General features: G+C 34.3%; 5 protein-coding genes across 5 annotated transcripts; 2 read left to right on the top strand and 3 right to left on the bottom strand.

The window, feature by feature from the left end:
• LOC145755436 (protein unc-93 homolog A-like) lies at positions 1–6,281 on the top strand. The gene is made up of 9 exons (XM_082571674.1): positions 1–317; positions 1,362–1,532; positions 1,879–2,073; positions 2,476–2,663; positions 3,216–3,419; positions 3,797–4,016; positions 4,197–4,378; positions 5,438–5,672; positions 5,760–6,281. Exons 1-9 carry the CDS (start codon positions 269–271, stop codon positions 6,002–6,004), a joined length of 1,689 nt encoding a protein of 562 aa, XP_082427800.1. The 5' UTR covers positions 1–268; the 3' UTR covers positions 6,005–6,281.
• A 282-nt stretch (positions 6,282–6,563) lies between these two features.
• LOC145755733 (tyrosine-protein kinase SYK-like) lies at positions 6,564–8,393 on the top strand. Its single transcript, XM_082571982.1, has one exon. It carries the CDS (start codon positions 6,564–6,566, stop codon positions 8,391–8,393), a length of 1,830 nt encoding a protein of 609 aa, XP_082428108.1.
• A 594-nt stretch (positions 8,394–8,987) lies between these two features.
• Positions 8,988–10,685, bottom strand: LOC145755732 (tyrosine-protein kinase CSK-like). Its single transcript, XM_082571981.1, has 2 exons — positions 9,867–10,685; positions 8,988–9,824 (listed from the first exon to the last, which is right to left on the bottom strand). Exons 1-2 carry the CDS (start codon positions 10,683–10,685, stop codon positions 8,988–8,990), a joined length of 1,656 nt encoding a protein of 551 aa, XP_082428107.1.
• A 1,812-nt stretch (positions 10,686–12,497) lies between these two features.
• LOC145755731 (tyrosine-protein kinase CSK-like) lies at positions 12,498–14,213 on the bottom strand. The gene has a single exon (XM_082571980.1). It carries the CDS (start codon positions 14,211–14,213, stop codon positions 12,498–12,500), a length of 1,716 nt encoding a protein of 571 aa, XP_082428106.1.
• A 1,556-nt stretch (positions 14,214–15,769) lies between these two features.
• LOC145755730 (tyrosine-protein kinase CSK-like) lies at positions 15,770–17,653 on the bottom strand. The gene has a single exon (XM_082571978.1). It carries the CDS (start codon positions 17,651–17,653, stop codon positions 15,770–15,772), a length of 1,884 nt encoding a protein of 627 aa, XP_082428104.1.
• Between the last annotated feature and the right edge of the window lie 1,204 nt (positions 17,654–18,857).

Raw genomic sequence — 18,857 nt, 5'->3', positions numbered from 1 at the left:
CGGGCGAGTTAGTTTCGCCAATTTGCAAGACAGTCAAAGTTTACGACCTTCCAAAGTTACTTCAAGCGTAGGGGCTGCGGTATAAAACAACAGACACAAGAAACTTACCTTTTATTTGTTTTAGCAGTCTGTAGTTGTAATAGGCAAACAAGTGCAACCTCTGCAAATTGAACCTGGAGTACCCGACGTCTAGAGTCTAAATTTCTGTTTTTATCGTCGTTATATTTCGAGAAATTGACGAAATTAAAAATAGACAGCGAAGAAAAGAATGGGGGAAACTGATAACACTTCGATGGAGTCGCAAGCTTTATCTATAGGTAATATTTAATTTAACTTGTTATCAAAAAAACTATAAAATCAGTTTTACCAAAGAAAAATTAAAAAAAAAAATTTAAAAATATTTTATTTAATTTAAAATGAAAATTATGATTTATAAGTATAAAGCACTCTTTATTTACGTTGGTTTAAAAACTAAAATTTTTATTTTTTTCTTTAAAATCAATTTTTTTTAATTTTAGATAGGCCTTTTTCAATATTTTAATCATATATTAAAGCATAGGTATTATAACAAAGGTTCCAATACAATTCGACTATAAATAAGGTCTGTGTGATTATACCGATATACGTTTCAAATGTATTGTATACTTAATCACTACAAAATATCAGGATATATTTAATTAGCGTTTTAAACCAGCATAATATTTACGTTTTGTTAAATGTACAAGCTCGATTTTTGACGACTGTTTACGCTGCTAACATTTAAAGTTCATGGTTATTGGACGTGCGGTTTCTTGATAAGGATTAATTAATATTTTAGATGGTCCGGTAAAGCGTTACTAATGCGAAACAATAATACGTAAATCGAGAAAAAGAGACAGAAAGCCGACATCGTTTAAACTTTGGTTCGTTTTATATGTTAATAAGGGGGTATTTTTGTTAAAAAATGGTGTAATTAATATTTTACATTATACATGCTAAGTAACTAAAGCACAATTCCGAGTTGTAAAGCTCAAACCTAAAATACTAGCAGCGCTCTCGGGCCAAAGTTTGGTAATTGAGTTAATATAACTAAGCCCACAACTAACATAACGTTGTGGCTTAACATGCTGTAATGACCCAGTTAACCTTACCAGCGCCTCCCGGAAGATTATCGGTTTTTGTTTTCTGATTTTACTACTAACCGATACGCTGTTTTAATATAGAAATTACGCATGCTTAGGGAATATAACTATTTCGACTCTTTAGCGTGCGGTGGTGCAAAAATGCTGATCTATGAGATGGGGTTTGGTGATTTCAACGCGGCAAAGGGTGTTCGATTTCTGATTTATTAAATTTTAACTTGATTTTTCTTCTGTCAACAGATAGCGGAAAGCCGCCGTCAAGTTGTGAGGAGAACGCCGACGCCGCGCAGTTGCTTGGTAAAAGCAACGACTCCAACAAGGACAGCAGCGTCAAAGCGAGCAAACGACTTATTCTAAAGCACCTGTACATTTGCTCCGCCGCGTTTATGATGAACTACTCTGCTTATGCCGGTATTACTTTAGCACGTGTTCAAGTTTTGATTGATCTTTTTAAAATTTAGTTTTGCTAGGTTGACAAAATACCCATTGGTGTTAACTAAAGTTTCAAAACGAAATGCTCATGTGCTAGGCGACGATTGACGTATTAACGCCAATTAATCCTAGTTTTTGATTATCTGTAATAACAAATCAATAACAATTTATGTTTTAAAACCACAACCACACGACTTTAAAAGGTTCAAGGGAAATTTTTTTGGTGTTTTCGGAATACATTTCAAGTGGCCGATGTTATCTAGGACTTAAGATTTTAAACCTTTTCGTCACCTGTTCAAAAATTGATAAGTGTTCTGCTTTTCAGGTCTGATATATCTGCAAAGCAGTGTGCACATCGAGAACGGTTTGGGAATGGCGGGCCTCTCCGCAATTTACGCTACGTCAACATTATCAACACTTCTGTTCGTGCCGTTTTTGATCGACTTTCTCGGGGCGAAGGCGGCTTTGGTGATGGGCGAAATAGGCATAATCACGTATACGATCTCAAACTTCTATCCAAGTACGTTGATTAGGCTAGCATTAGACGTAACGCGACTTATGTGGTATTCTTGATCAATCGTAATGTATTTTACTTTATTTCGATCTCTAACTACATTTTGAGGTTAATGTAAAGGCCACAACAGCAATATTAAACCCATTACCACTACGAGCGTTGAATAATTTGACCGAACGACATCGTTTAAATGTGTTTTGTGGTTAGGATATTACCACATTAAATAACGCTTTGCAATCTGTTTTTTTTTAAATCTGTCTACCAGTCTGGGCTTACATCCAAATGATAATATAATAAACTACATGGCGCACGATCATTTGTGTATTATCTACTGTTATGCCATCTATTTCTATATGTAAAATCAACTAATATTTCAAGTCAAATTTTATCAAGATTTTTGCTTTTTAGGTTGGTACACGATAATTCCAACAGCAATATTTCACGGCCTAACTGAGAGCGCGTCCTGGGTTGGATCGTCAGTGTACATAACCTATCTGGGTGAAAAATATTGGAGTTTAAATCCCAAAAAGAAAACCAAAGATTCCTTGGTCTACCGGTTCATGTGCATTTTCTATACGTTCGTGTATCTGTCACAGGTAAGACCAAAAACCGTCCTTAATATATTTAGAGCATCCATATTGGTTATGCTACTGATGTATTTTTTTAGATAATAAAATAGCTTTTAAAAGGCATTTTTTTTATATTTTTTTTTAATTTTAAAATCGACGTTATCTTCAATAGACACTTACCTAAAAACAATTATAACGCCTTTTTTGGCTTTAAACCTTAGCTGATAGATGTCCATTTCGCGTAGCCTAAGAAGGTTAATGGATCTTGTTATTCTCACGTCCACGGGCTTAAAGTCTTTCACGGGGAATTAGCGACTGTTTACGGGCCTGAGTATTGTCCATGACATATATGTAACAATACGGATTTACGAGCTTACTCAGTAAAGCCTTTAACTGTATTAGATGTTTTGAGGGCATGCTTTAAACTCTGTCACATTTATTGCCATGCCTTTTTGTACATCGTAAACATTAACATAAATTGGTTATTATGTACATCTCTAAAGTGCGTATGAGAAACAAAAATTAGATTTAATAAGTGTGCTTCTTATATTTTATTCTATTTAATTACTTTTTGTTTAGGTTGTTGGAAACGCATTAGTCAGCATCGTACTATTCGGTCTAAAAGATCTCGAATATTTTTCAAACAACAGCACACAGACCGAGTCGCCAGGAGCGCTAACGGGTTTAAATTATACGCAAACAACTACACAAACATATGACGTCACAACTTCAGTATTAAATTCGAGCGACACTTTTGAAAGATGCGGAACAAACGAATGTCAGGTGAAAAAATGATTGTCTTTATTTATATACAGCAGAATATTAACGCTTAAACAAAAAACATGTGAAATGAATAGGTACCTTTACCATGCAGTAGTTATTTTCCATTTTAAATATTCATTTACCAAGGCGTTTGCTTGTAGAAGTAGCGACCGCTTGCTTGTAGTGCTCCGCTTGTCACTTTTTTAAAACACTTAGGAGTAAACTTATACTGCAAACCATAATGTAGTTAGTATACATTACAAGTGTGATACAAGCTTATTTCAAGGCAAACACGTCTATGTATAACCTTAACGTATAAGTATTAAGTAAGCTATATATATCTTAATTATGCCAATTCAATGCTTTTTTACATTAATATAATTGTTAATTTTACACAGGCTGACTTTATCTACAACGAAAACCCGGAGTTGTTTAAAAAATACGAGCCAAACGAGTTGTCGGTGTACTTACTTCTGGCTTTGTTCCTACTAATGCAAACTACATTCACTTTGGTCCATGCTTTTGCCATTCCATCGATTCCGGCAAAGTTCGTATCAAAAAAACGCGTACGCAAAGGCTCGTCGAAATCAGAATTGGAAAAGGACGTTTTCTTACCAGGTAAAAACATATGATTAGGCTCAGTTATGTTTAAGTTTTAACTTATCATAGACAGCGAACACATGTATAAACAAATAAATGCCTTGAACTTAAAACACAGGGCTTTGTACATGTATTTCTTTAATAAAGTTCAATAACCGAATTGTTCATTTTTGAATTACACGATTTTTTTTATTCTAGGTCAACAGGGGACTTCGTTTCGCGGTGCTGCAATCTCGGAATTGCGTGAGACATTCTGCCACATCAAATCACCTTTACACCTCTTAATATTTCCCATAGTGTTCTACAACGGAATTTTCATTGCCTTTACTGTGACGGAGTTCACAAGAGCTTACGTGTCATGTACGTTAGGCGTTGAGCAGGTACGTACCTATGCGACTACAAAACGGTAAATCATAAACCGACCCAAGATTGTATGGTCAATATACAAAAAGGGCATGTAATGTAAATTTTTATTATGAAGGCCCCTACACTATAAACTAAAAAGCTAAACCACCAAGGCGGTATGTAAAGAACGGGTGTAATATTGTCTCAAATTTAAATGCCCTACTGGACAATACCTTTTTAGTCCAGGCTATCGATTAAAAATCAACTAAAATAATTTAAAAACAAAGAAATCTGTTAAAGGAATGTTTGCGCAGGTTACTTGACAAACTATTCGAAACGTTGTTAAAAATTTTTGCAGGAAAAAACTTGATTGCACTTTTGAAGCGCTTGGTTACAAAATAATCGTTTTTTAAAATAATACAATTTCTAACGAACCGTGTTAATTGTTTCAAGTCAAAAAATCATTAATCCCTATTAGTATCCGATTACTGTTGAGTCCTTATGAGCAAAAATGTGTTTGCAATGTTAAAGATCAATTTTCCCGAAATTAGCGGTTAACTAAACTAATCAACCAAAGCAGCGCTCTCTAAACCAGTCGAAAAATAGGATCCATTAATTATTTAGTTCTGTTGTTAATTGGTTTTCAGTTCAAATTACAAACCTAAACTTATTTGTTTTTAAGTAGTGTGTTTGTAAGTTGGCAAGATTATTATGTCTAGTGACTTAAATATGCATTTGGCCCAATAAACCACCGGCAGCGTGGTGTAGTACCGGCAGCGTAGTGTAGTGGTAAAAACACTTGCTACATCACACTTGAGGTCGTGGGTTCAATCCCCACTGATCTTATGCTGTAGCGCCCTTGAGTAAAGCGCTATAAACGGTATGAACTCATACTGAGCCAGCACGTAATCAGCAGTTTAATTATCGGGCAATTATAATCTATAATATCCCAAACTGCCACAGGCAACTCGAGACTGGGTCAAAGTAATTGATTTTACTCTATCTTTAAGTCGCGCATTCGACTTTCCCACATCGAGGATAAAGATATATACAAAAAAAACACTTCAAATTTAACTTGATCTTTTTACATACAGATTGGCCTGGCTATAATGGTTTACGGCGCATTTAGCATGTCCATGTCTGCCGCCTCTTCCAAACTTATTCCCCTGTTCGGTCGAAACGTCCTCTACTTCGCCATGTTTGTAATGCACTCCGCCGTGTACGCTCTGGCACTGTACTGGGACATTTCAGACCACACCAAACTGTTTGTGTTTTGTTTGGCCGCCTCTTTGGGCGCATGTGACGGTGCATTTCTAAGCGTGACTCAAGGTAGGTCAAAGCTCGTAATATTTTTTAACATTCCATACAAAAAAAAGTGTAATGGTTGCATATTTTTACATTCTTCACCTTATTCAGGCACGATGGCAATCTATTTCGAAGACCGTCTTGCAATTGCGTTCAGCGTGAAAAATTTCGCAGTTAACATAGGTATAGTGGCCGGTACCGGTTGGAGCGCCTTACTGTGCATGGAATATAAAATCTATCTGCTAGCGGGCTGTCTCGCGGTCAGCGGGGTAATGTACGTGTTGGCGGAAAATTATTACCAGAAGCATGTTAGAACAGCTAAAAACTCACCAAAAAAGAATATGGTCAACACATAAAATTTTCACTATTACAAAAGCTGTATTTTGTATATAATTTTCCTATAGTATATATTTTGTATATTAGATTTTTTTATTTTAAACCGATACTACCTCATTTCTATGCTGATTTTTATTGTATAAACAACATTACTTTTGTTATTTCAAGGTTGTTTCATAATTTTTTTATTTTGTGCAAAATGTAAAGAATACTATTTGTTATTATTTTTCTCTGTAAGGTTTTTCTATTTCGGTACGTTTTCATATTTGGTGTATTGTTATTCAACATAGCTTTACCAATGCCTTAGTGTGACGCAATAAATTAATTTCGATAAACTGGCATTTTGTTTATTTTAGATAGAGTTGGATTTTTTGTTTTAATTCACAAATATAGCTTTTGACATTCTTTGTTTAAAGGACAGGCATTAATAGGCACGATATGGCATTGACAAGAGTTTCTGGTTTCGTAACATAGCAAGTACGCACAAAAACTACAACGGCATACAAAAAAAACAAAATGTAATACATTTGACTTTGCTAGACTGACATGCAAAGTCCGTAAGCTCATTTAACAAATACGATGGACCTATCCGAAGCTCCGTACTACTTTGACACCTTGACACGCTCTGAAGCTACTATCTTATTAAAAGAAAATCAAAACGGCTCATTTTTACTACGCAAGCGGAGACAACCGGACGAGGAAGATTCGTATGCGCTATCGGTGTTATTTGAAAACAAAGTGTACCACTACAATATCGCAAAGTGCGAGGAGACCGGTCTTTTTCAAATGGAAAACGGTTCGGGGCACAGGTCGCCGGTTACTTTGTGCGAGCATTACATGAACTACAAAGGCGGTTTGAAAACGAAGCTACTGCATCCTGTCACTGTTAATAACTCTAACGATCAACAAAGATTGGGGTTTAACAAGGTAAGCTCGACTTACATGGTTGCCTACGAGGACTATGCCTGGTACCACGGGCAAATTACGCGTTACGAAGACAACGAAAGGCTGTCAAAGGCGTACAATAAACTTAATCAAAACGGGATATTTTTGGTTCGATCTAAGGCCGAAACCGAGTTTGTGCTGAGTTTAATCAACGAGGCAAACTTTCACCGATACCGGATTATACAAAACCAAGACACTAAACAGTTTTGGATGAGCGAAAGGATGCCTGAATTTGACTCGCTTAGCCAGCTTATTCATTTTATGGTACACAACGACAAAAATATAACAGGACTAGCATGTCGTTTAACTATTCCATGCCCTAAGAATATCAGTACGACTACTTTAAGCGACTTAACAACTACTTCGTCCAGTGTTCATCACGATTCAGAAAACGCTTTGTCAAGAAAAGTAAAAAATATAGCCTCCTCGCTAGTCTCACAATTCAAACCACGTTTATTAATATCATCAGATTTATCCGATATCGAAACGTCGTCAAATTTCGAAGACGAGGACTTCTTAGAAGATAAAGATCTTAAAACAAGCTCAAAGTCGTTTCACATTAAAAATCTACTAAAATTTTTCTCTCGAAAATCTTTACCTAGAGATTCGATTGGTTACAGTCGACCTAAGCATTTGCAATCCGAGCAAGCAATAGCTAAACACCTTTACATAAAACGGCGTGACCTTAAAGAAAAGGGGGTTCTAGGGCGTGGTCATTTTGGGGTAGTTAGTCTAGGCGAATGGTGTACTTTCAGTGGCTACGTCGTCGATTGTGCAATTAAAAGTCTTTCAGGCCCTGACGTGGAACGAAACAAAGACGAACTTCTCAACGAGGCTATGCTAATGCAGAAACTCGACAACCCATATATTGTACGTATGCTGGGCATATGCGACGACAAACACGGAATCCTTCTTGTATTAGAACTTGCTCCCTTAGGCTCAATAAAAAACTTTCTAAAAAGCAAAAACACAGATACTTTTCCAGAAAGGAAAATTCTATCTCTTATGGAGCAGGTTTGCGAAGGCATGGCCTACTTGTCAGAAAACAACGTTGTGCATCGCGACTTGGCGGCGCGAAACATTCTACTAGTCTCCGAAAAGTACGCCAAGATATCAGACTTCGGCATGTCGCGGGTTCTGTGCGAGAACGAAGATTTTTACACGATGTCCACGCCAGGACCGCTGCCAATGCGGTGGTACGCACCCGAGCTTTTTGTGGAGCGAAAATTTACAAGCAAGGCTGACGTCTGGAGCTTTGGTGTAACGATGTGGGAATGTTTCTCATACGACGAAAGGCCATATAAAGACAAGAAGAGACATGAACTAATGGAGGCAATAAAGTCTGGAACAAAATTAAGCAAACCCGATGGGTGTTCTGACAGTACATACTACATAATGACACAATGCTGGGAACTTGAACCCGGTCGAAGACCATCCTTTGTTGATTTGCTATTATTATTTTAATAAACAAAAAATAACATTTAAAGGTATATAAAAACTTTACATTCACCTGTAACTTTGTTGACCAAGGTTAGCATGCTGCATTGGTTTGCTGTAATTAAATACTCATATCGCACTGGTATGAATATGTAAACATTTGCAGTGAATTTATTGTTAAAATGTTTATCGATCTTTGTACTTTAACACACAATAATTTACATACAATTTTGAAAACAAACATGGTCGAATACTGTTTACGAAAAATTGCTTACTCAACACGAATATAAATTTGATTTAAAACTTTAAATTTACTCAACCTACAAAGAGTTTGTAAGTGCAATACAATGGCAATACATTTCCATTTTGCAAAACTGCACAAGCATACATTCAAATAAAGAATGCTTTAAAACTAAGCTAAAACCAAAAAAAAATAAATCAGGGTATATCAATGCGCTGGCAAATGTTTTATACGTCAATATATTCCCGTTATTACACAAAGAAATGTGTTAATACAAATAAAAGTTAAATATAAATACACTGTTCAAATTAACTAAAAGACAGCTTAATACACATCAATACACCACCAATACATGATTAAAGATTTTTCAACTATATAGTTTACAACTTATCGTAGATGGAATAGAAAGAGGGTCGATCTTGCGGTTGCATTTTCCAGCATTCGTTCATAACAGAGTAGAAATGATCAGAGCAATCCGGCGGTTGTTTTAGCCGACTACCAGCTTTAAGAAATATAATCAGCGTTTCATTGGGTTGAGCTTGGTACGGAGTTTTCCCGTAAGAAAACGTTTCCCACATCGTTACGCCGAAACTCCACACATCGGATTTCGTTGTGTACTCTGCCTGTTCCATACACTCGGGAGCATACCATTTAAGCGGTCCCTTTTTGCGTTCAATCTGTACATACATTCCCTTTTCAAATATGCGTGCCATTCCAAAATCTGATATCTTCGCGCAACCATCTGCACCCAAAAGTACGTTACGGGCAGCTAGATCACGATGAACAATATTGTTTTTTGTCAAGTACATCATTCCCGAGCACATGTCAAGCAAGATTTTCTGAATTCTATCCTCGGGAAGACTATCTTTATTCTTTCCACGTAAATAATTTAACAAAGATCCTCCAACCATCAACTCAAGTACAAGTAACATGCCTTTACTATCTTCACACATGCCCAGTAATTTAACAATATTAGAATGCTCCAAACCGCGCATGATATCCCGTTCCTTTTGCATTTCAACATCTACATAAGCGAGCGCCTGGCTGTCCTTTGGATTCAGTATTTTCACCGCACATACCTTTTTTTCGGATCCAATTTTACAGGTTCCCTTTCTTACTTCTCCAAATTCCCCCTTGCCCAGAATTTCGTTACTTAGCTTTATGTGTTTTCGCTCTATTTTAGCATACACAATCGGCCGAATGACTACCCTTTCCCCCTTATTTTTTGTAAATTTCCCACGAGAAATAATTTGTTTAACCGACTTTTTTTCCTTTTTTTTCGACTCTATTTCGTTTGGACAAGCTAGCTGCAGATTGCACTTTAGACCAGTTGACTTGGGATTGTTGACTCGAAAAAAATCCACCATTTCCTTTAAGGTTGCAAATTGTTGCATTTCATCACTTATGCAAAACAAATTGGTTGATGGATTTTGATATAGTTTGTACTTGTACGTTCTTTTGTCGTTGATAAGTTCAAGGATAAAATGGCCATCACTATGAGACCGAACAAGAAATATACCGTCAAGTGAATGCTCTTTGTACAATTTTGACAATCTCTCAAATGCTTCGTCTTCAGAAATTGGGCCATGAAACCAATCACACTTTTCGTGAGCACAAAAATCCTTATCTGTAGACGATTCAGCTTCGGCATGTTGGAAATTTACAGAGTGATCTTCTTCATTTACGTAAAGAGGCTGGTTGCAGGGCATGGTTTCGGCCCTTTTTTTAATTGGCTCAGGAGGTGGAGAATATACATTTTCTGAAGAAGAGCTATCCGACGTTACAGGATTTGCAAGTTTTGTTTTCAAAATACCAGGGTTTTGCTTATGATGTTGACACAACTCATCTAAACTTCGAAACATAAGTTCATTATCATTTTCTAGATAGAAAAGCGACGTTTTGAGGTCTTTATGCATTTGATAATGAATGGGTTTATCTAGGTACATGATAGACAACACGTAGTTGTTTTTCCCATCACTCTTTCTTACTAAAAACGACCCTGTCTCCATTCCGCTGAGAATTTCATTCGCTTCATTTCGAGTTAATGTCGAATAATAATAAGGTGCCTTCAAACTCATCTTTTTTCAATTTTTGCTATCTATTTTCAATTTAGTTAAGTTTAACTTAGTAGTACTTGAAAAAGTTTAAGTATAACGCTTTACCTTAGAGTTTCCTAAGCAAAATGCACGACCAATAAAAAGGTTTTTTCTTAACAAACATAACTCCACGGGTTTTGCATTTAACTAACTGCTTAGATAAACACACAGAAAAAACGTACGGAGGCTCTCACAGTTTACATAACAATGATTAACCACTGTATAAGCTATAAATTCCTCTTTAAAAGAAAAAAAATAACATTTTTCAATAATAAAAATTAATTATTGCTTTAAAATTTACCTATTACAATGCGGCTAAATAAAATATATTAAACCAGTGTCCTACTGTTTAAAACAATAATAAAAAATGCATTTAGATAACAAAGAAAAAAAAACTTTGCTTGTAAAATATGACTTGTTAAACAAAGACTTTTTTGCGACTGGTTTTGTTTGTAAGTATGTAAATCTGTTAAAGAAAATCCCGTTCATTAGCCTATTTAATTAACAAACAAATGATAAGAATTCGATCTCGAACGAAGGCCGCCTTTTATTGTTTTGTTATTAACTCAATTAACATATTAAAAAATTGAAAAAAGCAATGTTTTATAACTTTTGGGAGTTTTTTATTAGGATTTAAGTTAAACATTTTAGAAGACCAAAATGAACTATGACAAACAGTTATTAAAAAGTCAACAAGCTTTATATACTCATATTAATATTGGCCTGATTAATGTACTAAAACTAGTTCAAATAAAAATATGTTAAAGGTTCGTCGCAATATGGCAAATAGCAATTTGCATTCAATTTTAAATTAAATATTCCTTTGATATAAATATTATTTTGTGCGACCTTTGTTAAAACATTTTTGATTTTCTGGTATTGCTTTCTAATGTTTTTTTCTAATGCGATGCGGCACTAAAAAAAAAATTAATATACGTATTTATATATCAACATTTAATTGTAATAAACAAATCACCTTTTAGATATTAACTACATTGCTAACATAATTGACTTTACTAATGTAAATTGTTGGATGAAAATTTAACTATGCCATTTTTTAATTTTAGTTTATTCGGCGATATTCGTGTTGGTTAAAACGACAAGTTCTCGAAAAAATCTTTCGTGCTATTTGATTAACAAGTTTCATCATGTTGGCGACAGCGCAGAGTAAATGTTGCAAAAATGTGTTTGCTTGTGGGTTGAAGAGGTAAAATTGAGCCTGTGGAATGTGGAACCACATAAATTAAATGTAGACCAGTTTTACACAATACTGTGATAATCTTTTATTAAACTAAAAGAAGCCTTGCATAGCAAACACATGTAGCTGAATTTTAAAAGTTATTGCACCTGTAATGTATTAAACATAATCAACACATATTTTAAAAGCATAAAAAAGCACGAAAGCAAAAAATTTTAGAGCACAAAAGCAAACACATATTTTATAATAATTAGGTGTTTCGTATTGGAACAAATACTGCAATCGGAAAATAATTTCGTTTTTAAGTTACATGTAGTTTTAAAAAATAATATATTAAAGATTTAATCATAACCTTATTTACGTTGGTGCCGAATAAATCAAATTATGTATATATAGTAAAAAATCACAAATTAAAACACTACGAAAAACTAGCTTACAAATTAGAACTTTAAAACTCACAAATTGGAACTCCAAAACTCACAAATTGAAACTCCAAAACTCACAAATTAGAACACCAAAACTCGAAAATTAAAACTCACAAACTTGAACTTTAAAACTTACAAATAACAACTTTAAAAAACTCGGTAACTATACATCTAATTAGAATAGTTTTCGCCAAAAATTTTATGAAGATTGGAATACAATGTTGAAAAATCTGGTCGTTCAGTTGGTTCCCTTAACCAGCATTTTTTCATGTTAAGATATATCTCATTTCGGCAATCTTTAGGCTGCTCCAATCGATATCCATTTTTGATTATTTGTAATATAACATTATTGCTATTTCCTTTGTATGGTTCTTCCCCATAGGAAAATGTTTCCCACATAGTTACCCCAAAACTCCAAACATCCGACTTAGTTGTATACTCAGCATGTTCCAAACACTCAGGAGCATACCATTTAAGTGGGCCTTCTTTTGGATCATATTGTACATACATTCCTTCTTTCGTAATTCGAGCCATTCCGAAATCTGCTATTTTAGCGCAAAGGTTTGTATCTAAAAGAACGTTTCGTGCAGCTAAGTCGCGATGTACAATTTTGTTGTCCGCCAAGTAGATCATACCATACGCTATTTCCAGTACGATTTTCAAAATTTTTCGCCCTGAAAGCCCGCAGGTAGCATTTGCTCTTAAATAATTAACTAAAGAACCACGTTCCATGTATTCAAGCAATAGTCTCAACCCATGTTCACCATCATGTATTCCAAGTATTTTAACAATGTTTAAGTGATCCAAACCCTTCATAATTTTTGCTTCTTTACGTAATTCATCATTATTATCAGTTTGCAGGTTTTTTTGTTTAGGTTTTAAAATTTTTACCGCAACGTCAACGCTATCATTAGGACCTCGTTTCCAACTTCCCTTTCGTACTTCTCCAAAGTTTCCTTTTCCAATAACCTCTTTTAGCTTAAGTTTCTTGTGTTTAACAAAAGACGGACGAAGATAATTTTTTATTTTTTTTGTTTCTTTAAATTTAGGACAAGGCGATTCCAATTGACACACGATTCCGGTGACGTCAGAGGATCCTTTTTGCAAGCAATCAATAAGCTCTTTTAAAGAAGATTTTTTTAAAACTGAATTTTGCATTTCGAACATTTTTGTTTGTGAATTTCGAACAATTTCGTACTTGAAATGCACACCTTGACTTATCAAATCAAGAACAAAGTCGGAAGTTGATTTAGATCTAACAAGAAATATTCCATTTAAGGAATGTTTTTTAAAGTTTTTGGACAGTCGTCTGAACGCCTCTTCCCTGGATATTTGACCATGAAACCACCCACAATTTTCGTAGTCGCATTTTTCAGTTAACTTCACGTCTTTGACATCTACGAGACGACGTGGTTCACTTTGGTAAGTTAAAGTTTGATTTGAGCACTGCCTCGAGAATGCTACCGTGGCCTCATCCTCCGAAGATGTTGCGTCTGCAAAATCACTTTCCCAAGCACAATCGATTTTCTCATCAGCACAGTTACTGTCCGACCCAAAAGTACTTAAGTTACTTTCTTCGGCAAGAAATTGCATAGATTCAACAGGGTAGAAAAGTTGAGATTCCTGGTTATCTATAAGATATTGGCACACAGCTATTGGCGTTTCACATTCAGGGGTTTGACCATCTTCTAAGTAATATAAATTAGTATTCGTATTCCAACAAATAAGAGAATGAATAATGTTATTATGGTGAGCAATCGATAAAGCATATTGATTTTGTTTACTGCTTTTTCTTAACAGATACGATCCTGATTCTTTTTCACGAAGAATTTCTTCAGCACTTTCACGGGTAAGATTGGGAAAGTAATACGGTGCACTAAAACTCATTTTAACTTTAGCCTATAACAAAAAAACGACCTGCAATACCTTTGACACTTTAAAATATTTTTAAAGTGCAGAAATCTTATTTAGTTTACAATTCATTTATAAAAGTTCACATGCAAAACTAAATAGATTGCCCACTAACTTAAACATATTTTACATTAACGAAAGAGCCACATTAAGAACCGCAAACAATAAATAACTTTTGTAATCTTTGTACTTAATTAATATAGCCTGTGTAAACTAAAACCTTATCCTCTGTTGTTTGTGCTTATATTTGTGGGTTCACCATCAATTAAAAAATAATTAATCACTTAAAACAACATAAGTTGTTTAACATTCATAGTTTTCGTATGCACACTTTGATTATCAATTAGCATACATTTAAAGTGCGATGATATTTGCGATTTGCTAATACCATCGACGACACAAATATAAATTGTTGGAAAACAATTTTTAAATAGACCTGTTAACTTTGGAACAAATGGCTATTTGCTAAGTTAGTAAAAATGTAAATCTGGCGAGAAAACCGCTTTTGGTATTTGATTAAAAAACAATTTAAGCATTGACATTACGAGACTTTGTTGAAACTATGGAGGCATACTTAAGAATGTAAAACCATTTTAAGTCTTGTATAAAAAACTTATAAAAAGTTACAAAAGCCCGTGAACCAGGTACATAGATACTAAAGTAATTTAAAGGCACAAAAAATCAAACATCAATAGGAAATTGAATCTTAAAACTAAATCTTTGCAGATGATATTGCGTAATTGGCAATACAGCGACCTTGTAACACTTTGTTTGATTTTATTCTATTTTGCGATTAGCTATGTTTGTAAGTATGTAAATCTGTTACGAAACATTCCTTTTATTAGCCCATGTAATTAGCAAACGAATGTTCGAAATTCGAGTACGAACAAAGGTCGTCTTTTATTGTTTTGTTGATTAACTCAATTAACATATTAAATAATGCAATGTTTTATAATTTTTTTTTGTTTTTTATAAGAACCTAAAGTAAACATTTTAGGTAACCAAAAGTATTATAACGAACAGTTATTGAAAAGTCAACAAACCAAGTGTACCTATATGGGTATTGGCAAGGTCAATGTACTAAAACTAGTTCAAATAAAATTATCGCAAAATAGTTTTGAATTCAAAAGGTTTATCAGTACATCAATTGTTTTGTTTGCCTGCACAAACCACATTAGCATTGAATTCGTTAATAAATATGTTGAAACATATTTTAGAGCACAAAAGCAAACAAGTTAAAGCACACATTTTATCACGTTTGGTTGTTTTGTATTGCAACGAAAACTGCAATTGCAAAACAGTAATGTTTTAAGTAACATCTTGTTTTAAAGAAATAATATATTAAAAATTTTGGTCATAACCTTTTTATGTTGGTGCCAAATAAATCAAGTTATGTATATTAAAAAATCACAAATTAGAACTCCATAAAAACTAGCTTACAAATTAGAACTTCAAAACACACAAATTAGAACACAAAAACTCAAAAATTGGAACTCCAAAACTTACAAATAAAAACTTTAAAAAATATGCGTCTAATAAGAATAGTTTTCACCGAAAATTTTATGAAGATTGGAATATAATGTTGAAAAATTAGGTCGTTCAGTAGGTTTTATTACCCAGCAATCTTTCATATTAAAGTAGATCTCATTTCGGCAATCTTTAGGTTGTTTCAATCGATAGCCCGTCTTAAGAGATGTTAATAAAACATCAAAACCTTGACCTATGTAAGGTTCTTCACCATAGGAAAATGTTTCCCACATAGTCACCCCAAAACTCCAGACATCCGACTTAGTTGTATACTCAGCATGCTCCAAACACTCAGGAGCATACCATTTTAGTGGGCCTTCTTTTGGATCATATTGAACATACATACCTTCTTGCGTAAATCGAGCCATTCCAAAATCTGCTATTTTAGCGCAAAGGTTTGCATCTAAAAGTACGTTTCGTGCAGCCAAGTCGCGATGTACAATTTTGTTTTTTGCCAAGTAGATCATACCATAAGCTATTTCAAGTACGATTCGCAAAATATTTCGCCCTGAAAGCCCGCAGGTAGCATTTGCTCTTAAATAATTAACTAAAGAACCACGTTCCATGTACTCAAGCATCAGCCTTAGTCCATGTTTACCATCATGTATTCCCAGCATTTTCACGATGTTTGGGTGATCCAAACCCTTCATAATTTTTGCTTCTTTTCGTAATTCATTATTTATTTTAGCTTTCTGGTCTTTCTGTTTAGCTTGCAATATTTTTACCGCAACGTCAACGCTATCATTAGGACCTCGTTTCCAACTTCCCTTTCGTACTTCTCCGAAGTTTCCTGTTCCAATAACCCCTTTAAGCCTAAGTTTTTTGGGTTTAACAAAATGCGCTGGAAGGAACTTTTTTATCTTTTTTCTTTTCTTTGGTTCAAGACACGGCAATTTTAATTGACACAAAATGCCCGTAACATCCGTAGATTCTTTTTGCAAGCAATTGACAAGCTGTGTTAAAGAAGGCTGTTGTAAAGATGAACCTCGCAACTCGAACAATTTAGTTTGTGAATTTTGGAAAATTTCGTATTTGAAGTGGGTACCGTTACTAATTAGATCAAGAACAAAATCAGAAGCTGATTTAGACCTTACAAGAAACATTCCATTTAAAGAATGTTTTTTAAAGTTTTTGGACAGTCTTTTAAATGCCTCTTCTCCGGTTATTTGGCCATGAAACCATTCACTATCTTCATAGTCGCTTTCTTTACCCAATTCATTGTTTCCGGAATTTGAGGATGATATTGCGGCCTCATCTTCCGAAGATGTTATTTCGGACCAGTCACTTTCCACAGACCAATCGATATTCTCATCAGCTTCATTACTACTAATCCTAAATGGTCTTGGCGGTAATTGACACTCTGTTATGGAAGAATATGCATCATTCTCAAAACTTGCAACGTTAGGTTGAATATTGTGGCTTTGTGTTCCTAAGTCAAATTGAGCAAAACGATTGATGTTTTCAAAGTGTCGCTCAGACACTTCTCCAGAAAATTCTTTGTTCGGCAAAGGAATCAAATCATAACCTACATTTTCTCCAGAATATTCTGCACTGTTGGAAATTTTAAAGTTTTTGCTTTCAACAGAAAGTTGTTTTGTTTCAACAGGGTAGAAAAGTTGAGATTCCTGGTTATCTATAAGATATTGGCACACAGCTATTGGCGTTTCACATTCGGAAGTTAGACCGTTTTCCATGCAATATAAATTAGTATTTGCATCCCAACAAATAAGAGAATGAATAATGTTATTATGGTGGGCAATCGATAAAGCATATTGATTTTGTTTACTGCTTTTTCTTAACAGATACGATCCTGATTCTTTTTCACGAAGAATTTCTTCAGCACTTTCACGGGTAAGATTGGGAAAGTAATACGGTGCACTAAAACTCATTTTGGGTGAAACCTATTTTAAAATAAACTATCTAGGTCAAATTTAAAACCCTAAAAAGATTTTAAAGTAACAAATCTAATTAGATTTACGCAAGCAAATGCCAATTAACTAATAAAAGTTGTACATACGAAAATAATCAGGCTTTCTATTTCACTAAACTGGGCGCGTATTTATCAAAGTTTACACATTGTTCGAACCTCAACTTTATGCTGCGCTTTCTCATCTGTATATTTAAAATTACCAAAAATGGCCTAACGTTCATATAGTTTTTGTGTGCACACTTTGCTCTGCATACTTGTAATGTGCAATCAATTTCCCCACTTAGCCAATACAATAACGTGCACAAATATAGAATGTTGGATAACGATATTTAAATAGGTCTGTTAATGATAAGGCTGTTTTCTAAGTCAGTTAAAATGTAAATCATTTGGGAGAACTCCCCATTTGTTATTTGATTAACAAACAACATTAGCCATGTTACGACGTGGAACGATGTTTAAAGTTGCTGTCGCTTTAATAGACCAAATTTTAATGTTCGACATCACGAGACTTGCCCAGAACAATGGTGTTACTATATAATGCGACTGTTAATAAATTTCAGGACTGCTACTTTAATAGTTCAAACGCACACAAATCAACCACACAAAAATCAACTATAACCCTTGATTAAAGTATATACATATACGATACAGATTAAAAAATAAAAACAGAATTTACTTTAATTAAGAATAAACAAAAGAATTAAAATTAAACATTTGTACAAAATCAATTGTTTTAACCACATAGGCAGTGATTTCGTTTTTTTTTTTAAACAAAAACTGTAATTGCAAATAAGATCAATATATACAAAATATATACATATATATATCATAACACAAAAATATACTACGTCAATATACTACATACGCTCACGTTGACTATATATACCTGTCAAAAACAGGGTATAAGTTTTGGTAAATTTGATAAACTGTATCACACAAAAAACAAAAATCTGGTCGTTCATTTGTCTCATATTCCCAGCAACCTTTCATAATAGAAAAAAGATCATCACGCCAATCCCTTGGTTGCTCCAACCGATATCCACACCGAATTGTCGATAATATAGTAATATTGCGATGCTCTTGGTATGGTGCTTTCCCATACGTAAATATATCCCACATTGTCAACCCAAAACTCCACACATCTGACTTTGAAGTATATCTTG

This window comes from Corella eumyota, chromosome 6, assembly GCF_963082875.1.
Source record: "Corella eumyota chromosome 6, kaCorEumy4.1, whole genome shotgun sequence".
Taxonomy (NCBI): domain Eukaryota; kingdom Metazoa; phylum Chordata; class Ascidiacea; order Phlebobranchia; family Corellidae; genus Corella; species Corella eumyota.
Note: the sequence above shows the minus strand (reverse complement) of the source record. Positions and strands in the feature narration are given on the sequence as shown.